Here is a 14,169-nt window from a genome sequence, read left to right on the forward strand (position 1 = left end):
AAAAATGATTCCTACTGAAATCAAATGCAGAAAATAGATCTACACCTCACCCAGACTTTCCTTGTGTTAGCAAGAGATAGCCCAGGCCTTAGACCTAGGCACTCCTGAGGCATTTGAATGTATAGTCACCTGATTGTTTCTTCCTTGGTGATGCTGATAACACAGTGTGGGCCAAAGTCAACAATCAGTGCACTTCTTGATTACATTCATTCCTGAAGGCTCTGTTCTATAACTTCCATCTATCTGAAGGCCTCTGTGGTTCTAATGAAAACCAATGTACCAATCAGCTTAGAACATTAGTTTGCCAAACCTCACTGAGTGCAGCCCATGACACTGTCTGTGCAGCCAGTAATGACCTTTTGACCAAAACCAAATGACTGAAATGTTTTTCTTGTCTGATAAAGTTGATTTTTTTTTCTTTTGTTTTCCCAGTAGCCTAGTAGATCAATGTTTTAGACATTTCAGGATGTACTTTATATTTCTTTTCTTTTCTTTTTTTGTTTGTTTGTTTTTGTTTTTCGAGACAGGGTTTCTCTGTATAGCCCTGGCCGTCCTGGAACTCACTTTATAGACCAGGCTGGCCTCGAACTCAGAAATCCACCTGCCTCTGCCTCCTGAGTGCTGGGATTAAAGGCGTGCGCCACCACGCCCTGCGGGTATATTTCTTTCTTTAATATATGTCTCTGGTTTGAAAGCTTTCTTACAAAATAGGGGGCACTGAGTTGTGGTATCAGCAACTTATGAAACCACCTAAAAAAGTGCATGGGCTCTGTTACCTTTGCCCTTGTCACCTAGACAGTGACCCAGGACTTGTGACTCCAAAACCAGGGCTGGCTTTTGCTTCATCAAACTGTGTTTAGTTGAATTGAGCTTTGCCAGCAGAAACAGTTGCATCATGGCTTGGAAACTGTGAGAAAAATTATGCAGCTAAAAGACGAACAGTGGCTTTTGTTTTGTACTTTGTTCTTTCGAGACAGGGTTTCTCTGCGTAGCCCTGGCTGTCCTGGCACCCACTGGGTAGACCAGGTTGGCCTGGACCCCAGAGATCTGCCTGCCTGTGCTGGGATTAAAGGCGAACAGTGACTTTCTTGTGTACAGAAGTTTACTAGTGAGTGTGTTTGAGAGCCGTGGTGCCTAAGACTCCTGTGTTCTTTGCTATTTGTTCCGTTTAAAGAAACACGGAGTGCTGAAATTTGATATAAATGAGAGTTTGGCTTCACTATTTTAAGGTTAATGAATTTATTTTGAAACGAATTTCATAAGGCTTAAGCTTCCTGAGGTACCAAGTCTTCAGGGCTTTTCATCAAGGTTCTTGCTGATGTTTCTAAGAAGTGGTAAGTGTGTGGAGTGCTTGTGATATAATGGCAGATGGGGAGAGCATATGACATCCCGTCCATACCATATAACATGTAAATGCATGAATCACTGACTGAAAAAGTCATAGCAAGACGCATACAGAACAGTTCATATGATTGTATTTCCCTCCAAGTGCACATATTTCCCAAGGTTCCTATGTGGATAATTTTGTTTTTGTTTTAAATCACAACCCTCCTGCCTCAGCCTCCCCATCTGTGCTAGGGTGACAGATGCAGAATCATCCCTGACAGTACAAGTCTTTCACCGTAGAGGGCTTTGGTCCTTCAACGCTCAGCCACAAGTGTACAGATTATGTTATTTTCATGTTCTGCTGGTCTAACAGATTTCTAATTTTAAGGACTTATTTTTAATTACCTGCATGTACTGAATCCCCAATAGGCTTAAAGTGCAAGTAGTTCTCTCTCCTCATCATAGAACCGTCTCTCTGATCCGTTTCAACTATATGCTTCTATAGTTTTATGACCTTTAGTTACTTATTCGTTTTGTTTTTTGAGACAGGGTCTTACTGTATAGCCTTGGCTGGCATGGAGCTCACTCTGCAGACTAGGCTGGCTTTGAACTCAGAGACTAGTCTGCTCCTACTTCCCAAGTGCTGGGATTAAAGGCATATACCACCATGCCCAGCCAGTTTTATGAACTTTAAAAATCATTAATGAACTGCATAATGCAATATTTTCAGGAAGTCACTAATAGTTCCCTCTAGGAACATGGGCCCGCCTTTACATTTACCTTTTTTAATTTTTGTACTTTTAACATGTGTATTTATTACTTTTTAAATAAATCTCTTGATCAGTAAGAGATTAAATACCCCAGCTGATAGTTTCAAAAGTCTAAACTGTGTTGTTTTAGATCTTTATATTTTAATTATTTTATTAACTATATAAGCACTTTTCCTGGGTGTATATAATGTTTTTTCTTCTTACATGCATACTGAAAGCCTGTGTAACTTCATCCAACTACCTATGGCATTTTGAATTATGAATCCTTTGAATCAATCCGTAAGGCTGTCATAAGACTGTGAACATACTGGTTTTGTAGAGAGCGTTGCCAGAGGATGTTTAAAATAATTATTTTAAATAGTTTTTTTAAATTACCAATGTGAATAAAGAATGCTTTAACTATCTCTAGCACTTTTTTTTGTTTTATGTATTATAATAGTTGCTTATCTGAATCCAGAGGAAAAAAACCATAAGAACTTACAACCCCGTTTTCTCTCTCATTGTTTGGACAAATAGAATCAAGCTATAGAAGTGGCTGGGGATCACCAGCCTACCTACCTGAGCTGGGTGGAAGGCAGGCATTTTAATGATCAAAGTGAAAATGTGGCAGAAATTAATAGACAAGTTGGCCAGAAACTTGGACTCTCGAGTGGGGATCAGGTAAGTACAATGTGTGACCGCGGTCACTTCTTTTTAATGTCACATCCTGAGGTGAGGTCATTCATATGCTCTTATAACCAGGCCAAGATACTCAAACTAACTATAGTTTGTTAAGTCAGTGTTTAACACGCCTCCCACATGACTTTGTATTCTAGTTGCTTACTTTCTAGTCAATTTTTTGTGAAATTATTTTTTCTTTTGAGTGTTGGGTTTTCTCCTTATTTTAGAATTTCATTTTAGTTCTTGTCACAACGGTTTTACTATTTATTGTGTGTGTATGTGTATGTGGTGGGATGGGGGATGGGGAGTGGTGGGGCCAGGAGGAGGTCACATGCAGGAATCCATTCTCTCTTAGCTGCTGAGCCATCTCTCCAGCCTGTCCATCCTACTTATTGAGACAGGGTCTTTCATTGAACCTAGAGCCTGATAGTTTACGGAGCCTGGCTGGCCAGCGAGCCTCAAGAACCTCCTCAGTGCTGGGATTATAGGAGCCATTTCTTACGGCTTTTACTATGTGAGTACTCTGAGTCCAAACTCAGGCCCTCACGCACACATGGCAAGCGCAGACTGGGCTGTCTCCCCAGCCCTTGGAGGCTTCCATGTTTAACAGGAAAATGACCTTAGAAGTCACCAGTGCCTTGCTTTGCCAACCTATCTTTGCCCAAGATTTCCTAGCACAGTCCAGTGGCAACAGCTCTGGGCAGGAGCAGCTCCCTGGGGTGGATTCTGATGTCTCCTTTAGACCTCTGAACATTCCTCCTTGCGTCTCATTTTCACATGCTTCTCACTTGCCTTCCTTTCTGCAGACTCTTTGTATCCTACCAGGAAGACTCCCAAAGAACGCGCCCAAGTCCCCTTGCTAGCCTGGGGAGTACTCATGTCCTGGTGGGTGGGAGGTGCTCTCTGTTTCCTCATGCCCATCCTACCCAGACTGTGTCACATGTGATCACTTGTGTCTGTAATCCCAGCTACTCCAGAGGCTGAGGCAGGAGAATCTTGAGTTCAAGGCCAGCCTTAGCAGTGTAGTCAGATCTAACCAAAAAAAAAAAAAAAAAAAAAAAAAAAAAAAGGAAGGAGAAGCTGAAGAGATGGCTCAGTGGTTAAGAGCACTAGCTGCTATTCTAGAGAACCCAGATTAATTCCCAGCACCCATATGGCACCTCACAACTGTCTATAGCTCCAGTCTTCTTTCTTGGAACATCTTTATTTATTTTTGAAAATGTGTTGTACTTGGATGTTCCTTTGTTCTGTAGTTCATTGTGAAAGTTTTTTTTTCCTAAAATACTGAGTATATCAAGGCCTAGCTAAGAATAAGTACTTAATATTTGTTATCTGAGACATGGGGGGCCGGGGGCAGAGAGAGACAGAGACAGTGAGACAGAATCTTACCTAAAGAGAGAACTTATTTTCTAGAGACAGGATAATCTTATGAAAGTAATATTTTATTTCTTATTTCTCCAGGTGTTTCTCAGGCCATGTTCCCATGTGGTATCTTGCCAACAGGTTGAGGTGGAGCCTCTCTCAGCAGATGACTGGGAAATACTGGTAAAGGAAAATGAAGTGTTTTCTCACTGTAAGGTTGAATGACATATAAGCACCAGTTGATAGATTTCACTGGGCTTCTCTATGTATTCTGAGTTAGTTCATATTTTAAGGATGACTTGGTGGAGATATAGTGTATAATATGAGAATCACAGATGAGCTAACTGTGCTGTGGTTGGGACTTATTTATTTCAGTTATTCCAGACAGGGTTTCTCTGTGTAGCCTTGGCTGTCCTGGCACTCAATCTGTAGACCAGGCTGGCCTCGAACTCAGAGATCCCCCTTCCTCTGCCTCCCAAATGCTGGGATTAAAGGTGTACACTACCAGCACTGGAAGTGTGGTAGTGTGGAGGGGTGTGTGTGGGGTGGGGGAAATTAACTTTAAATAGACTTTAGTGTCTCTTGACACAGAAACAAAACAACAATGGCTAGCTGAGATATTGGATCTGCCATATGTATCCCATAGCACCAAGTATACTTCAACTATAACAAGAAACTTTAAAATAAAAAAGAGTAGAGATTCCATCCATATGGAAGGATCTGAACACAGCGTGATCTGACCTTGCTCTCTGTTGCTCTAGGAGCTGCACGCCATTTCCCTTGAACAGCATCTTCTAGATCAGATTCGGATAGTTTTCCCCAAAGCCGTTGTTCCCATCTGGGTTGACCAGCAGACCTACATATTTATCCAGATCGGTAGGTGATGCTGTAATATTTGCTGTCAATCCCTGCACTAGAGTCCCAGGTCTGAAGCAGAGGCGAACGTGTACTAATGGGCTCTGTTTTCTACCCAGTCGCTCTGATGCCAGCTGCCCCTTATGGAAGGCTAGAAACTAACACCAAACTCCTTATTCAGCCAAAGACACGTCAAGCCAAAGAGAACACATTTCCAAAAGGAGATGCACACAGACAAGTTCATAGTTATGGGCGAGAACAGACAGCATTGTCAAAGGAATTACAAACCAAGCAGCTTCATAAGAACTCAGAGGGTGTCACTGCGTCTAATGGAAGAGACCCAGAAGTCCCAGGTGACTCGTTGAAGCCACGCTGGTGGGCTATGCTAGGAAGCATGTTTTCCTTTGGGCCTGACAAAAAACAGGAGTCAGCCTGGGGCTCGTTGGAACTCAGTGCTTTCAAAAGCATGCAGTCACAGACTGCCCCTCTGGACAGTATTTTCAGAGTATGCCAAGTCCGGCCTCCTAGTGCACGTAACACCGCCGCTGCCTCTGTGTTTCACAAACACTGCACCGTCCATGTATTTCCGTGGGACCAAGAATATTTTGATATGGAGCCCAGCTTTACTGTGACCTATGGGAAACTAGTTAAGCTACGTTCTCCAAAACAACAGCAAGACAAAAGTAAGCAGGGTGTCCTGCTGCCTGACAAGGAGAAGCAGCTGTCGGGGTCTCCAGATCATAAGCAGATCGGCTCCGACCGCAGCGAGGAAACTGCCGAGGCCCGTGTGCTGAAGGTAGTCTGGAATGGGCTCGAGGAGCTGAAGAATGCCACAGAGTTCACCAAAAGTCTAGAGCCTCTCCACCGTGGGAAAGTCTGGGTCAGTACGCGGTTATAGTGTGGGGAGAAACGTGTGGCTTGATCTTCCCCAAACTTTGGATTACAGTAACATATATAAACTGAGGACCAACAGGAATTAGTCTCTGAAAGTCTCCGTGTGGAGTCAGCAGTGTCCCCAGTCCCTCTTTAATCTCTTAGTGCTCACCAATACTTGGGCAAATGAGAATTTGGGGGGCATTGAAGTGATGCTTAAAAACATTGTTGCGTTTGCAGAGTACCTGGGTTTGATTCTCGGCACTCACACGGTAGCTCATAACCATCTGTAACTCCAGTTCCAGGGATCCCGTATCCTCTTCCGGCCTCCGCTGCCACCAAGCATGCTTGTGAAGAACAGACATGCAGACAGGCAGAACACACACATAAAATAAATCTAAGAAAATGTTTAAAGAATTTTTGATCATATTTATTGAGATGAACTTTATAGTGTACAATTTACTGTGTGTGCAAGTTGTTTTTAGTATAAGATGGTGTGATCATTGCAATAATCTCATCTTAGAATATTTTTATTAATGTGGGTGTAAGTTTTACCATTTACTTTTTGGATCGAACTATACCCATGGCAGATTGTGATTAGGTTTGTCTACTCTAGCTTTCTCAGTGGTTCACAGCTTTCACACACAAACACACTGTTGCTAGTCTTCATGTTTATGTCTCTCCCAAACCAATATGTTGAAATCCTTCCCACAAGGTGACTGTGTCAGGACATGAGACCTTTGGGGTGATTAGGTTACAAGGATGAAGGGTCCAGTGCAACTAACCTCATCATGGAGGTGCCTGCTCTGACTCCTCCTCCTCCTCCTCTGCCCAGTGAGGACACAGCAAGAGTGACCTCACATGCATGCCTGTGAGGAGAGCCTCGCCAGCACCAACCCTACCATGCCAGTGCCTTAACTGTACACATCCCAGTTTATAAACCAAGGATGAATGCCTGTTGTCTATAAGTTACCAAGCACACGGTATTTCGGTTAAAGTGGTCAGGCTAAAACAACTATGAATCACTATGATATGATTGTGTGATGATGTTTATAATTTCACTTGAATTTAGAGAAAGTAATATCAGTATTTAGGCTATGAAATACCTTAATCAGTCTTTGAATGTATTTATATTCTTTTTAAATTGCAGATTCCAGATGACCTGAGAAAGAGACTAAATATAGAAATGCATGCAGTAGTCAGAATAACTCCACTGGAAACCACACCCCAAATCCCAAGATCTTTGAAATTACAACCTAGAGAGGACCTAGTGAGTTCAAACCTCTGCTGTATCAAAATTCTTCTATGGATGGTGCAGAATTTAGAAGTTACATAACATGGCGTTTTAACCATTCCCGGGGAACAGTTCAGCTGATGGATGAACTGTATTCAAAATGTTGTGCGCTGCATCCGCTGCTACCTTTTCCAAGCCATTTCTCTCCCTGCAAACCAAAAACTTAGCTGTTAGACAATGACTCCCATCCCTTCCTCCCATCTCCTGACAGCCTGCTCTATGTTCTGAGATTATTTATTCCAGATATTGTGTAGAAGTGGAGTCAGACAGTATTTGTCTTGTGTATCTGACTTACTTCATTTTACATAATGTTTTCAAGGTCTCTCTCTATTGTGGCATACATCAGAACTTCATTCTGTCCTCTAGTGGATAATACTTCATTATATAATTGTCTGTCCATCCAAATAGTGATGGACTTATGTGGCTTCTTCTTGTTGGCTCTTGTGAGTCATGCTACAGGAAGCAGTGGAATACAAGTGTCTATTTGAGTAGTTTCTATTCCTTTATATATATACCTAGAGGTAATATGATAGATTTGTGGGCCAATAACTATGTTTAATTTTAGAAGCAAAGAAATTGTTAGTAAGCAAATGTGAATGTATCAGTGCAAAGATTGGTATTCTGTCTTTTTTTTTTTAATTGATATTTTGGAGGTGAGAATGGAGATGGGTTGGGAGAGTGTTTGTCTAGCTTGAACAGAGTCTGTGTTTGACCCCCAGACGAGTAATCAGGAAAGGTGGTACCTACCTGTTAATACCAGCACTTGGCAGGTGGAGGCAGGAGGATGAGAACTTCAAGGTCATCTTCAGCACCACAGAGTTCAAGGCCAGCCTAGCTGCATGAGAAGATGGGGCCTTTTCTTAGTTAGCCTCCATTTGGTAGTGATCAGCTTCTAAACTGGTGACTATATGAAGAAACAGAACAGAACCAGACCTGTCTGAGAAATGGGAGAGCGCAGGCCTACTGCACTGGGAAAACAGTCTTCAGTATTTTCTATATGTTTTGTATGTGTGTGTACACACAGTGTGTGTACATGTGGGCATGCAGGTGCATGTGCTCATGTGCACAGCATGTGGTGGGCAGAGGATTGATTACCCCTGCTGCCACTCCTCAGATGCCGTCTACTTAGTTTTCTGAGCCATGGTCTCTCATTGGCCTAGGACTTGGCAAGTACACTTAGCTAGCCCTGGGATCCGCCTGTCTCCACCCCAAGGCTGGGACTGCAGTTTAAAGTTGTGAAGATTGAGCTCGCTCCAGTGCTCATGTTTGAAAACTCATTCCAACCCTATATGAATCTTTATTATTCTACTAATGTTACTGAGCGTCATTTATTGTCAGATGAGTTCTTAAGAACTGAATTTTAAAACTTTAAGAATTAGCAATGGTTTTCTTATAGTTTATTTTAGAGCTTTGAACAATGAACACTCTACTCATTTAGTATATAACTAGACTGTGGTCCACATTAAGAAAAGGGACAGTGGCGTGAACATATACACTATTTAATTTTCTCATGGACTGGGAAGGTGGAAGGCACTCATGGTGGTTAGCCTGCTGTCAAGGACCTAGGCTCCGCATCATTTCCTCTCCTGCTGTCCTTGCTTGGCTGTGATTTGGCTCCTTTAGATACAGCATGCTGGCAGTGAGTCTGAGTGTCCTGTCTGAGTTCTGTGGACCAGTAGAGCGAGTCAAGGCCCAAGCGTCCTTGCTGAGTTTCTTTACCTTTGACTGGGAAGAGAGGCTCTCCGCGGCTGCTGACCACGCCGCCGGCCACAGCGAGGCCACATACACTCCACATGGTTTGGTATTTGTGTCGCTGGGCAGACAGGAAAAGATCACTTACCACTTTTGCTGTGCATACAAATGGTTCCTCCATGGCTGAGGAATGCAGCCATCACAGCAGATCACGCACCAGCGTGTAGAATCTGAACATCCTGTGCTGGTTGTATCTGGTGAGATGTTATATGTTGCTGGGAAGGCGTGCTAAAGTACGTGTGTTAAGGTCAAGGTGAACATTAGGGTACTTGATTTACTTTTCTGTCTTTTTCTCTGGCAGCCTGAAGACGTCAATGAAGAAGATGTAAAAACCGTGTTCTCATCTTGGGTACAGCAATCTGCTACCACAATGCTTCCTTTGGTAATATCAAAGGAAGAATGTATTAAGCTGGAAATTAAAGATGGTGGGTAAAAGTGTGATTTTGTTCTTCCTATGAAACAATTGTAACATCTAAATAGTTTTTAAAATTGTTTTTCCAATTTGTGTCACACACGAACAGTGAAACGAAACCGTGTTCTCTGTGTCGAAGAATGTCTTTAACTTAAATAAGTTTTAATATTTTGAATCAAATTATTTCCTCTCAGTTTCAGTTCTAACTCTTCGTTTGTTACTTTCTTCTTAATAGGGTTGAAAGAGTTCTCGCTGAGTATAGTTCATTCTCAGGAAAGAGAAAAGGAACAAGGAAAATCTGTTTTTCTGTTGAGTCCCATTCTGCTGCAGAAGATCTCCGTCCAGGTAATTATATACTATTGATGTGGAATGAAGTGATCGATGCTTGTTAGCTGCGACTAGTAGAGTCTGAGTTTCTGTCTGGAAGCGTACATCCAGGAGTAGATCAGAAAGCACATGAGAAGAGTAGGAATAACTTGATTTTAAATACTTTATAATTTATCTAAGCAAATTACTGATTTATCTTAAATGTAAACATTAGTTAAGCACAATTAAATTTCAGATTTTCCATTGCTTATGTAAACCGGTAAACAAGTCATTATTGAAAGTTCTATGTGTTAAACAAATGGAGATTTAGTTTTAGAGGACTGAATTTTTTTTTTAGATTTATTTATTTATTTATTTTATGGATATGAGAATTACATGTACACCTCCATGCCAGAAGAGGGCATCAGATCCCATTACAGATGGCTGTGAGCCATCATGTGGTTGCTGGGAATTGAACTCAGGATCTCTGGAAGAGCAGTCAGTGCTCTTAACTACTAAGCCATCTCTCCAGCCTGATTTTTTTTTAAAGCTCATATTTTGGGGCCAGTGAGATGGCTCAGTGGGGATATGTGTTTGCCATACTAGCCTGGTGACCTGAGTTTCATTCCTGGAAGCCATGTAAAAGCTGGAAGGAGCGAGCCACCACCACCAAGGTTGTCCTCTGACCTCCTCTGTGCACTTGGGCCACCTCTTCATTGTAGTGTGCCTGCACACACACCTCAAAGTTGTTCTTGATTTCGACATGTGTACATGAACCAACTCCTCATTGTAATGTGGGCGTGCACATATACACATACACTCCAAAGTTGTCCTCTGACCACCACATATGCACATGAGCCACCTCTGCATTGAAATGCACACACACACACACACACACACACACACACCCCAAAATCATCTTCTGACTTCCACATGTGTCCTGCAGCACCTGATCCACCTTCATATTGCAGTGTAAGCATGCAAATAATGTCATGTTTTTAATTCATACTCTCACACGCCCTTTTGCTATATTGTCTTGGCAGTTGTTACCGTCTCTGCTCACACTGCTTTCTTGCAGAGGTGTCTTAGCACCGACGCTTTTAGACTATTGCTTTCCTCCTTGCTGCGGTGGGATTGAAGCCGGTCCCGCTGCTTGGAAGTCGAGTGGTTTGGACCTAGACTGTCTCCTTATCTCTGAAATGTGATTGAGGGGCTTGCCCTTCAGAAAGGGGGCAAATGTAAGAGCCGGGGGAAGAACAGTTGCGACACAAACACCCGTAGTGTGTCACCAGACAGCTTCGGTCTCTGTGCTGTGAGCATCTGTGTGCGTGAGAACCTGGTCGTCAGGGTGTCTCAGGCCATGTCCGTGGTGCTCAGCATCTCCTTTCTCTGTTAGCACAGTTGGTGATTCTTTTTGCTGGGACTCGGGAAACAAACAAAAGACTTAACCTTGAAATGTAAAACTGGCTTTTCCTTGCTGCTGTAGGTCCTTCTGGAGCCCATGATGAGAGAAGAGCAGAGTGCGGAAGTTGACTTTCTTCTTCCCTCTGTAACGCTGAGCTCTTTGGGGTAAGAGCTTATGGTCAAATGAGTGTGTTCACAGGCTGCTTTGGGTGCTCTCTCGGGCAGCTCCTGTACAAGTGTTAAGTGGCCAGGAATGCCAACAATAAGGAGATAATTGCCAAGGATTGAATCTGTCCTCACACATCGGTTGGAAGGTGACCTTGTCGCCTTAGGGAGGTGGTTTTATTAGAGACTCGCCTTTGAGAATTGACTTGTGAGACGAAAGCTAACCAAAATCGCCTGATTATTGTACTTGACCAAAACAGTAGTGGTCAAAACCAATAAAAGCATCTTAATAGCTAAATCTAAAATACTGGCTCAGTGGTGAAAAATATTTCAAATTAAGTTATTCCTTCACTTTTTAATTATAATAGTGAGCAATTTTTTTCATCTTTTCAGAAAATCGAACCTGAAAAAGAAGCCCTCTTAGTTTCTTTATTGTGTGCTATGAGTGGCAGCCATAGAAGCATTTGCAGAGAGCTTCCGTGCTTATACTGGGTGTGAGAGCGTTTGACTGCTCTAGTGAAAGATTAAACCTTGAAGAGGTGCAACCGTGTGCATTAATAGGGAGCGAACTCTCTTTGGATTCCACTTTCAAGAGTTTTGTTCCCTTTGTGTTCTCATGAACAAAATCATTGTAGAAATCAAGAAATAGTATAGATTCAAATTTTGTCTAAGACAGAGTGAAGCTAGGTCTCAGAGGGAAAGTTCAGAGATTGCCCAGTAAGCACTCCCAAGGCAGCAAAGTCTGTGATAGTATTGATTACCAAACTGAAAGCGCCACGAGGGTGGGAGCGTCGAGGTGTGCTAACAGACCCCACAAGCAACCGTTAGTGTCGCACAGCGTCTGAAAGCTGCACATCAGAGACAGCCTGCCACCATTAGCCTAAGTAAAGGAAGCTCTAAGACTTTCCTCCTAAAACCTTGCTAACCATCCCAGGAAAGAAGGCTTCGGCCTTTTCTAGCTAGGTTTTCCTTGCTACGGTCTTCATCACATAAGGATGTCTGTGTTTTGCAGTGGGGTGAGTGCCTTAGGTGTGTCTGCAATGGAGCACATCACTCACAGTCTCCTGGGACGCCCGTTGTCTCGGCAGCTGATGGCCCTCGTCGCAGGACTTAGGAATGGCGCTCTTTTGATCACTGGAGGAAAGGTATCCAGTTAAAATGTGCTCCTCCTCACTAGTGCTCCTCCTCACTAGTGCTCCTCCTCACTAGCTAGTAGCATTTCATGCTTATGTCTTTTGATTTTGCATATGTATTTTTATAGAACCTTTAATGGGTGGTGTGTGCCTATTAGGTATTAGGGAAGTAATCATGAATTCATATACCCTCTCTTGTCTTAGCTAGGGTTCTAGTGCTGTGAAGAGACACTCTGACCACAGCAACTCTTGGAAAGGAAAACATTTCACTGGGGCTAGCATACAGTTTCAGAGGTTCAGTCCATTATTATGATTTGGAGCATGGCAGCATGCAGGCAGACATGGTGCTGGAGAAGGAGCTGAGAATTCTACATCCTGACCTAAAACCAGCAGGAGACTGTGAGCCACACTGAGCAGAAGCTTGAGCACAGCAGGCCAACCAGGCCACACCTCCAACCAGGCCACACCTCCTAAGAGTGCTCCTCCCTATGGACCAAGCATTCAAGCACATGAGTCTGTGGGGTCCGCTCCTATTCACACCGGCACACCTCTCAATCGCTTTTCTGTGCCAATTGATAAGATGATATGATTTTAGTAGTTAGCCTTCTGTTAAGGTTGTTGATAGTGATTGGTATATTTTTAAAACTAAGTCCCACTTGGTTGTGGTTACTTGTACTTACTAGCATTCTGTTTGCATTTATGGGAGACTCTAGTCTGCAGCTTTGTGTTGTCCTGTCTTGTCTAGTCGTACAGTCAATGTGATGGTTTGACTATGCTCGGCCCAGGGAGTGGCACTAGGAGGTGTGGCCTTGTTGGAGTACATGTGTCACTGTGGGCATGGGCTTTAATACCCTTGTCCTAGCTGCCTGGATTCAGACTTCTCCTGTTTGCCTTCAGAACAAGATGTAGGACTCTCAGCTTCCCCAGCACTATGCCTGACTGGATGCTGCCATTCTCCCACCTTGATTATAATGAACCTCTGAACCTGTAAGCCAGCCCCAAATACATGCTTTATTGATAAAAGATTCTTAATGCCTTTGTAGAGCACTGGAGCTGTGTTCCCAGCAGCCACAGTGGGTGGCTCACAGCCACCTGTAAGTCCAGCTCCAGATGATACAGTGCTCTCTTCTAACCTCCACAGGCATCTGTACACACGCGCACGCACGCGCACACACACACACACACACACACACACACACACCTGTAAGTCCAGCTCCAGATGATACAGTGCTCTCTTCTAACCTCCACAGGCATCTGTACACACGCGCACGCACGCGCACACACACACACACACACACACACACACACACCTGTAAGTCCAGCTCCAGATGATACAGTGCTCTCTTCTAACCTCCACAGGCATCTGTACACACACNCACACATACACACACACGCACACATACACACACACACACAAACACACATTTTAAAAAGTCTTATATATAATCTTTAAAAATAAACAGTGTAGTCTTGGTGAATCATAGTGCTTTTACAATTATAGACATTAAAATTTCTTCATTTCTCTTCACTCCATTTAAATAACTCTTCTTGTTGGTAGTCTAGTTTCTTTTTCCTATTTTATGTAAATATGGGAACTATTCTTCGTCACTCTTTAATGACCATATCATCCTGGTAAAATATTTATTCTTGAGAAGCCTTGTCCCACTGTCTACAAAAGCAGACTTTTGAAGTCCCCCCTAGAGTACCATAGCCAGTAGATAGAAGAACAGAGGTCCTGGGCTTACGTGTCAACTTTGTAATGTGTTTATTATTGTTTAAGTTTTGTTTCTCATCTGTGTTTATGGGACTAGCCTCACTTAAGGGAGAGGAAAAAAATGCAAAAAAAAAAAAAAAAAA

The 14,169-nt window shown here is 42.9% G+C and overlaps 1 protein-coding gene across 1 annotated transcript in view; it reads left to right on the forward strand.

Annotated features, from left to right (window-relative positions):
- Positions 1-14,169, forward strand: part of Pex1 (peroxisomal biogenesis factor 1) — a 37,847-nt gene that overhangs the window by 3,624 nt on the left and 20,054 nt on the right. Inside the window, exons 2-10 of the mRNA XM_021190243.2 lie at positions 2,613-2,756; positions 4,218-4,301; positions 4,880-4,994; positions 5,093-5,853; positions 6,997-7,116; positions 9,194-9,317; positions 9,540-9,649; positions 11,097-11,179; positions 12,192-12,324. Coding sequence (XP_021045902.1) covers positions 2,613-2,756; positions 4,218-4,301; positions 4,880-4,994; positions 5,093-5,853; positions 6,997-7,116; positions 9,194-9,317; positions 9,540-9,649; positions 11,097-11,179; positions 12,192-12,324 — 1,674 coding nt within the window. The remainder of the gene's footprint in view (positions 1-2,612; positions 2,757-4,217; positions 4,302-4,879; positions 4,995-5,092; positions 5,854-6,996; positions 7,117-9,193; positions 9,318-9,539; positions 9,650-11,096; positions 11,180-12,191; positions 12,325-14,169) is intronic.

This window comes from Mus pahari, chromosome 2 (assembly GCF_900095145.1).
Source record: "Mus pahari chromosome 2, PAHARI_EIJ_v1.1, whole genome shotgun sequence".
NCBI lineage: Eukaryota > Metazoa > Chordata > Mammalia > Rodentia > Muridae > Mus > Mus pahari.